Source organism: Chionomys nivalis, chromosome 17, assembly GCF_950005125.1.
Source record: "Chionomys nivalis chromosome 17, mChiNiv1.1, whole genome shotgun sequence".
Lineage (NCBI taxonomy): Eukaryota > Metazoa > Chordata > Mammalia > Rodentia > Cricetidae > Chionomys > Chionomys nivalis.
This window is the reverse complement of record NC_080102.1, coordinates 55,269,424-55,278,601: the sequence shown is the minus strand read 5'-3', so window position 1 is coordinate 55,278,601 and position 9,178 is coordinate 55,269,424. Positions and strand designations below refer to the sequence as shown.

At 43.0% G+C, this 9,178-nt stretch overlaps 1 protein-coding gene across 1 annotated transcript; it reads left to right on the top strand.

Moving 5' to 3' along the window:
- The first annotated feature begins 4,071 nt into the window (after nt 1-4,071).
- Nucleotides 4,072-4,989, top strand: LOC130889127 (olfactory receptor 8S1-like). Its single transcript, XM_057792679.1, has one exon. The coding sequence runs from the start codon at nt 4,072-4,074 to the stop codon at nt 4,987-4,989; it is 918 nt and encodes a 305-aa protein (XP_057648662.1).
- Nucleotides 4,990-9,178: the final 4,189 nt, after the last annotated feature.

Here is a 9,178-nt window from a genome sequence, read left to right as displayed (position 1 = left end):
TTGAGCCCCCTTTTCCTTCCTTCTTACTTTCATGATTGTCTGAGATTTTATTTCATTTTTAATTCCTTATATCTCATGTCTTTTCCTGTTTCGAGCTTTCCTACACTCATATCTCCAGAAGGGATAGCTTCCCTTGGTCCTCTAAGCTGTTCTCAAGCATTCTCGCACTGGCCACTCTTCTTTTTCCTTTGGTATATTGCTAATTTAAATCAAACTGGAAACAGAACTTGTTAAAGCTCTTTTATAATTCAATTAAATTCTCACAGCATTGTACAATGAATATGGGAAAACTGGGGCTGGGCAGTTGGCTCAGCGGTTAAGAGCACTTAGTGCTCTTTCAGAGGATCCAAGGTTGGTTCTGGCACCCTTGTTGAGCAGGCTGCAGCTGCTGTGACTGCAGCCTCAGGGGGTCCAACATGTCCGGTTTCTGAGGCACCTGAACTCAAGGGTGAGCGTGCATACACACATAATAAATACAATTTAAGAATAATAATAATAAAAAAATGACCCGACTGTTCTCCATGTCTGTACTGGAGCTGACTGTGTCTGCTGGACAATTTTGACAGTGAAATGTGGCATTAGAGCTCTTAACTACAGAACTCAGGCGCAGCCTTATTGGCACCGAGGATCACAAGTATCGGTGGCTGAGACCTTACCACACTGAACCGTAAAGTAATTGATTGGGCTATGTGGGCTAAGGTGCCACGGAGAAAACCGCTGGCTTGCTCTTGCTCCCATCACTACTGCTTTTCCTCATGCTGAGAAATCTCAGCCCTCTCATTCTCCTATGTAGGAACCTGAAGTGATCTGAAGTGGATTCCTCAGTTACTTTTCTGTTTGGGTTACTGTCTGTCATCTTCTATGTAGGTAGACTCAGGGAGTTCTATGCACATTTTTGTCTCACAGAGATAACAATTCCTATCTGTCACTTAACAAAAAATAAGGGCATAAACACATGTTTTAATTACTTATTTAAATATGTAACATTTATTTAGAGAGTGCATTGATGAGGGTGGAAGGGGTGTATATAACCCAAGCATATCAGTTTACCAGAGGCTTGCATCTCACAGGAGGTAGCTTTGTAAATAAGGGAAATACCCAATAACTGACATGTGCGCGCGCACACACACATACATAATTGCATTAAGGTGTTATTTTGTGTTAATTCTAATTCTGTGCATGGGTAAGTTTGTTAATTAGGTAAAAGTGAATCATTTAATTTATGTGTGTGCATTTAATCAAATAATTAAAACAATTGTATGTGTGTGTGTGTGTGTTCATGTGTGGACGAGAGTACTTGTTTGGGTTACCTGTACATATAGAGGCTGTTGTTCATTAGGTTTAGTTTTTATTTCTGATTTTTTTAAACTTTATTTTTGTATATGGGTGTTTTGCCTACATGCATGTCTATGTACCACGAGCATGCCTGGTGCCCACAGAAACCAGAAGAGGACCTTTGATCCCCTGGGACTGGAGTTACGGACACTTGTGAGCCACTAGGTGGGTGCTGGGAGTTGAATGTAGGTCCTCTGGAAGAGCAGCCAGTATTCTTAGTCACCAAGTCATCTCTCCAGCCCTTCGTTTTTGCTTTTGACAGTGCCTCATGCTGGCCTGGAACTCTGCAAGTAAGCTAGGCTAACTGGCCAGTGAGCTCCAGGACCTGACCATCCCTCTCCCCGCAGTCCCCACAGTCAGCTCTACTTGTTATGTCTGGGTTCTAGCTACTGAACTTCAGTACTTGTGTTCTGTACGGCAAATTCTGATGGCCACCTCAGCCCTAAAAGACATTTTAGAATTCGAATAACTTTAAGCACACAAGGAAGTTGAAAGATTCACACACGATTATAATTTAGCCTAGATTCAAGCATTACTATTTTGCTTACTGCAGACACTCACCTTGCCATTTCCACAGCTTTGCAGTTGGGCGCCTGTGGACTTAGCCCTGCTGAATCATTGAAAGTGCAGGATGACAAGGACACTTCCACATTCATCCCTCAATGCATAGGTACTCATCTCACCCCAAAAAACTTGTTCTCCTTTATTTCCTCAGCCCCACCGCTACCCCAAGACAATTATCAACAGTTCAAACAATAACTGAGATTTTTTATGTGTGTTTGTATATGAGTGTGGGTAGACACACGTCATGGCACACGTGTGGAGTTTAGAGGGCAAGATGTGGGTGTTCTCATCTTCCACGACGGGAGTGGGGGATGGTTCCAGGACGGAACTCAGGTCATCAGGCTCGGGAGCCAGTACCTTTACCTGCTGAGACATTTGGACAACATTGAGCTGTTTCTGGACAGGTGGGATATGAAGCCCTTTGGAATACAGGTAGTACTTCACTGTTCTTCAAGATGGTGCTCAGCTCCGAGCAATTCCTACACAGAGTTATGCTGTCATAACAGAAAATTCTACCGTACTTCCGGGGAAGCTGGCAATCCAGGTTCCAGGTGAAAATCAGGGTAGTTTCCCTAGAGGCCGTTTCTCTTGGCTTGCAGATGGCTGCCTGCTTTCTCACGTGTCCCCACCTAGATGTGACTTCATTCTTTTTGCCCTTGGCTGTGAGTAGCCTCGCCATGTAGTCTGCAGTGTTAGGGTGATTATTAAGCTCTAGGAGGCTGTAGGTGAGAGGCAGTGTGCTTTGCTGTTGGGTGTTTGTCTTGGCGTGCAGACATGGGTGCTCTGAAAGATGACCTCAACCGCAGTGTGGGGCTCAGATAACTCTCCCTCCCGCTGAGAAGCCCTGCTAATCTTTGTCAATTGATTACACAGCAGGGACTTCCGCGATTGTTCGCAAATCTACTGAGGTTTTGCTGCATTCTAATTTATGTAATGTTGACGGCTACAGTTTTAAAGATTGCTCCAGAAGACAAAACCAAGCGAGACGCCTCCCTTGACCAACAGTACAGCATATCTAATTGGAGGAGAAAGAGGAATGGACTGGAGCAAGATCAAGACACATGAAAGTGGGTTCCGCTCAGCTTTGGTGCCTTTTGCTTTTCTCCTGTCTGCTTGTGTCAAGTGCCTGCTACCATAGGGACTTCAAACTGCTCAGAAGCTCACACTTCAGTTATTTAGATTGGCTTGTCCCCTGCCCTCTCTCTGTCTCTGTCTCCTATTTCTTTCCATCAAGGATAAACACTGAGGGCCAGGTATTATGAATGATGCCTTTTATTTGATTCTGAGAAGAACAGCTCTCAAGGAATTTTTTCTCTTGGGTAAGACGTAATTAACTTCACTCTCCATCCCTACGGTAGTGCTTGGATCTAAAAGAAAGTCTTTCATATTGTATTCGGTAATTGTTTTAAATTTTACATACAACTTGCACAAATTAATGGTAGATGATATTTCAGGCATTACTTACAACCAAAATAGAAACTTTCATTTTATTTTTAAAAGATTTTGGTCCTGAGAATGTCTAAGTGGCTTCAGGGAAGAAGGCTGCAGAATGAAATAACTGGTATTGCCTTTATTATATCGGCCGTTTCTACACAAGGGTCATGATGAGCTTTAGGTGCCTTAAGATTTTTCTGTTTGCTGACATTGCTGATGTTTCATTTTGACTGTATTCCCACAGTTTATGCTTAATTTTTATCATCATCCATGCCTTTATAACTTCCGGCAGGCAAGAAAACATGTTAACACATATGTACACACACACATACACACATGTGCACATATGCATAAGCAAAGATATCATTTAAAGTTAAATGGAAGCAATGAAGTAAGGATTCTGATTTTCTTGTGCTCAGTCCAGCATTCTTGAATATTTTTCTAATGTTTGTAGAACACAGTGTTCATGCTTCCCTTCGTCTCTCACTTGGGATTTTTCTCTGTCTCTGATCAAAAACATTTCTTACATGAATCGCTCTCAGTAGTGAGATAACATTGAGCTCAGAAAAAGACTTCATAATATAAGATAATGCTGATGATTAATAATGGTATAGCAATGATCGGGGGGATCATTTTTAAAAGGCGAGCAGAGATTTATGGACAACAAGATTTCAATCCAGGGTAACCAAGGGGCATTAAGGGTCTTGATGGATCTTGCTTGTTTTTTCCTCTTCAGCGATGAGAAACCACAGTGCTGTCCGAGAATTTGTTCTCCTTGGACTCTCGACCGACCCCTACGTTCAGCCTATACTCTTTACTCTGTTCCTTCTGGTTTACCTCCTCACGCTGGTGGGAAACACCTTGATGCTGCTTGTGATTGCGGCTGATTCTCACCTCCACACACCTATGTATTTCTTCTTGAGACAGCTGTCCTTCCTGGATCTGTGCCACTCGTCCGTCACAGCTCCCAAGATGCTGGAGAACCTACTTTCTGAGGACAAAACCATCTTTGTTGGCAGTTGCTTGGCTCAGGCCTTCTTTGTGTTCACCACTGGAGGCACCGAGGCCTGTCTGCTTGCTGCGATGGCCTACGACCGCTATATTGCCATCAGCTCTCCTCTGCTCTACAGCCAGCTGATGAGTAGCCAACTCTGTGTGGGGCTGGTGTGGAGCTGCTGGAGCCTGGCCTTTGTCGATGCCCTCCTCAATATCCTCCTGGCCGTCGGCTTAGATTTCTGTGAGGAGCAGACCATTCCTCACTTCAGCTGCGAGCTGTCCTCACTCTTCCCTCTGTCCTGCTCGGATACCTCTGCCAACTTCGTACTCTTGCTGTGCTCCTCGGTGGTGCATTTTTTTGGAACCCTTGTCCTGATTGTTTGCTCTTATGCCCGCATTGTCGCCACGGTCCTGAGGGTCAGCTCCAGCACGGGCAGAAGCAAGGCCTTCTCCACCTGCTTGTCCCACCTTACCACTGTGATCTTGTTCTATGGCTCAGGTTTCATTAGCTATCTTTTACCAGCTTCAGGGTCCCCCCTGGAAATGGTCTTCTCTTTGCAGTACAGTCTGGTCACCCCCATGCTGAACCCCCTCATCTACAGTCTGAAGAACAAGGAAGTGAAGGCAGCTGTGGGAAGAATGATCAGAAAGCATTTTTAGCCCCTTCTGCATCAGACACAACATTGTAATAAAATAGACATGGAACCGCGGTACTATGTGGTCTAACAATGGTCTTCACGGAGAGCTGTTGTTGTCCATGACGGAAGGCACCGTTGCAGACATGCCTCTTGCCTTTTGGGGAAATATTGTGAATAGAGAACTCTGAGGATGATGAACCGTATTCAGAAAGGGATAAGTGAATCAGCGAACCCTCTCTTCCGCGAGATCATCTTACAGAAATTTTAATTTTTCAGATCTGTATAAATAGCTATTGCTATTGGCAGCTCACCACTTCTTCACATTTAAAAAATTATATCCCAAATTTTCAGGAAATCTAACTCTTCAGAATCTGATGGCCTCCCCAGGGTGGGGGTGACCCTGTAGCCCAGGAGAGGTGGACAGTTCTGTCTTTTTCTCCTGGTGAAGCATTCCAACCTGTCGTGAAAGCAAGACTCAAGTAAGGCTATCTGGAATTTTTTCTAGGAAATTTAAATATTTATTTTGAATAAAAAGAAAATCCCTGGAACCAAGTCAATAACCCTGGATATACTAAAAAAACTACAGCCCTGTCCCCTGGCAACTATCCTTGGGGTGATATTTTAAGGGAGAATGGGAATGTCAAATCGGATACATTTCTTAACTTGTGCCAAGAGGTGTACTACATTCCTGGGTTAGCAAGATGCCACACATGTAATTTCTGGGACTTCTGGACAGTTCTACTTCAGTTTATAAAATAAGAATAGATTATTCAGTTGGATCCAGTCTAATCACATGACTCCTTAAAAGTGGCAAACATTCTCCAGCTATATTCAGAAAAGACAAGGCGAATGGAAGGACAGAGACAATATAAACATGGGATTTTCTATCGCCTCCACCTCGCAATACCAGCTTCCTTGAGGCAGGAACTGTGGCCTGCTTCAGAGAAGAACACCACCCAACAGCCAGCGGAGAAAGGGGAAGCGTTCAGTTTCTGGCACTGAACTCTGCAGGACCCTGAAAGAGTCTGGACTTGACAAGCAGTTAAATGTCACCATTCCCTTTGTTTTGTGCATCCTGGTACTCCATCCAGACCAGTCCTTGGCCAGTGCGGAGCGCTGAGCCCACCCAGACTTCTGACCTAATATATTGTAACGTAACATATTTGCATGACTAAAAAAATAACTGTTTTGTTTTACTTTTTAGAATTTCATACTTTATTTCCATCACATACCCTTTCCTACCTACAGCTCCCCCATACCTCCCACACCCTCGCACATTTATGACTTTCTTCTTTAATTATTGTTGTTACACACACACACACACACACACTCACACCCCCCCCACTGAGTCCATTTAGTGATGTTCATATGTATATGTGTTTAAAGCTGATTGTTTAAGATTGAATCAGGGGTGTTGTGGCTGGAAAAGACTGATGAACTCTTAGCAGGTATCAATTGCCTGCAGCTTTTCATCTCGGGGTGGGGCCTTGTGGGGCTTCCCACACCCATGTTGCCATTTCAACTGGTGGTGTGTCTTGTTTAGGCAGTCATGTTGATGAGAATTCATGGAGGGTAGCTTCTCTGACATTTCTGGGAGACACAGTAAAACAGCAAACTTCCTGTTCCTCTGGCTCTTAACAGCCATTCCTTCCTCTTTTCCACCGCCTCCCTGGAGCCTAAGGTGTAGAGGTTGTGTAGATGGATTTGTTGGGATCTGAGCACAGCTTTTAGGCTACTAAATCAGTAATAATTTGTTTTGGTAGTAATAGGAAATTGATAAATTACCATGATTTTGATTACTCTACTTAATCATCTTAACAAGTATGTGGAATAAGTTCTGCTATTAGTTTTCTTTGCTTAGTGAAGAGATAAGACACAGGGTGTGTGTGTGTGTGTGTGTGTGAGAGAGAGAGAGAGAGAGAGAGAGAGAGAGAGAGAGAGAGAGAGAGAGAGAGAGATTGCTAGGTTAGTATCAGGAAGATGATGGAGCCTAACTCTAAACTGGGTATCTGAGCTAAGCTCTATTTCCAGTTACTGAATGTGCACCACCAGCCCCCCGCCACCTCTTAAGATTCCCATGTTCTCAGTATAATTGTTCGTGGTGTGATTTAGTTGCTTAAACCAAAGAATGGTAACAGGAATCAAAAGTGATTTGTCAGTGAAATGTATAGTTTGTTTTGAAGATGAACCAAAACCTCTCAGAAAAATGAGGATATGTGGGATTAATTATTAAGATGCACAAAACAAAGTGAGGCACGTCGTTTAACTGCTTGTGGCCTGCAAATGTTAAGACACCTGATCGCTCAAGACCAGGGACATTATACTATCCCTGTGAATTGGGAAGTTGCTACAATTAAGAATGACCAAGAGAGTGAGGAAGGCAACACTATGGGCTCTTCTGCTTTCAAAACAGTGATTTCTTGCTTGTTTTTGAAAATTACATTCCACCCTTGCTTTCTGTGTATGCCATGTGTGTGCAGGTACCTTTGGAAGTCTGAAGAAGGCATCAGATCCCCTGGAGCCGTAGTTACAAATGGTTATGGTCTACCTGACGTGAATATTGATCTTGGGTCCTCTGCAAGAGCTGCAAGAGCTCTCAAGTACTCTATTACCTCTCCACTCCTCTCTCTCTCTCTCTCTCTCTCTCTCTCTCTCTCTCTCTCTCTCTCTCTCTCTCTCACCTTCTAGAGATGCAGAACAGAGGCTATGCAGAGCCATGCAGTTGTGGTTGCAGTAACATGCTCGGCTACATTGCTATCTGAGCTATCACAGCATGCTGGAAGAAGTAGATGTTCTTAAGGGATCCTTCCATGTCAGTAGGAACAAAGACATCTTGGAGAATCTGGAGGATCTGGAGAAAAGTGAACCCCCAAACCCATCTAAAACTACCATGTGTCTTTTGCCCTAGTTTTCTGTGTCCCACCAGGGAAGGGACGTTAGGAACTCCTCTCATGCTGTTTCTTTCTCCATGATGCTCAGATTTTAAGATAAGCATAAGATGCAGTGTGAAATCAGAATCAGGGTAGTGAATAATAGCTTAAAGAAATCAAGGAAGTAGATTAGGAATGTGCAGGTGTGTGTGTGTGCGTGTGTGCACGTGTGTGCATGCAGGTGTGTGTGTGCAGGTATGTATATGTGCAGGTGTGTGTGTGCAGGTATGTATGTGTGCAGGTTTGTGTGTGTGTGTGCAAGTGTGTGCCTGTGCAGGTGTGTGCGCGCAGGTGTGTGTGTGTCCTTCTGTGTACTCACAGAGGTCAGAGGAAACTATCAGGCATCCTGCTCCACCACCCTCCATACTATTCTTTTGAGTCAGGATCTCTCACTGAATCTGATGCTCACAGTTTTGGTTAAACTGGTCAGCAAGTGTTAAGAATTCACCTTTTTCTTCTCCCTGCCCAGGGTGGCATTTTGGCACACACCGCTATGCCCAGCTTATTTTATGTGGGTGATGGAGATTGACCACAGGTCTTGATATTTGTACAGCAAGGGACCTTCACTAATCCAATTCCTCAGCCCCTAGATTAATTTTTATAATCAACCATTTAAAATTATTTCTAAGAGTGTATTTTATTTGTTCTCAACTAGAAGAATAAATTTAGCTTGTGTGCAGTGGTTTTTTTAAAAAAGATTTATTTATTTATTATGTGTACAGTATTCTCAATATTCTGTCTGCATGTATGCCTGAAGGCCAGAAGAGGACACCAGATCGCATTACAGATGGTTATGAGCCACCACGTGGTTGCTGGGAATTGAACTCAGGACCTTTTGAAGAGCAGGCAGTGCTCTTAACCTCTGAGCCATCTCTTCAGCCCAGTGGTTTGTTGTTTTAATTAAAAAATAATTTAAACAAATTTATAGTATTTTATAGAGACACAGTTTTACCTGTATTTGAGTGGATTCATACTATGTAATTTTTTTTCTTGGCTTGTCATCCTTATCAAATCTTTACCTACTTATTCTACACTCAATACACCTGTGCTAACCATAGAATAGATACCTTTCTTAGTTTATTGTCAAACATACATGTATGTAAATATAAATACATATAGGAGACTATCATACATGTCACATACATGGCCAATGACTTAGCTCTAATTAGTTGAAGTTTTTTTTTTGTAAATCGAAATCTCTATTTTGTAAATGTGCCATAACTTCTCAAACCATTCCTCCATTTGTACTCCCTTAGCCTCCAGTTTCAAAAAACAACAAAC

Coding starts and splice junctions, on each gene's coding strand:
- LOC130889127 (XM_057792679.1), top strand. CDS start 4,072: ATGAGAAACCACAGTGCTGTCCGAGAATTTGTTCTCCTTGGACTCTCG.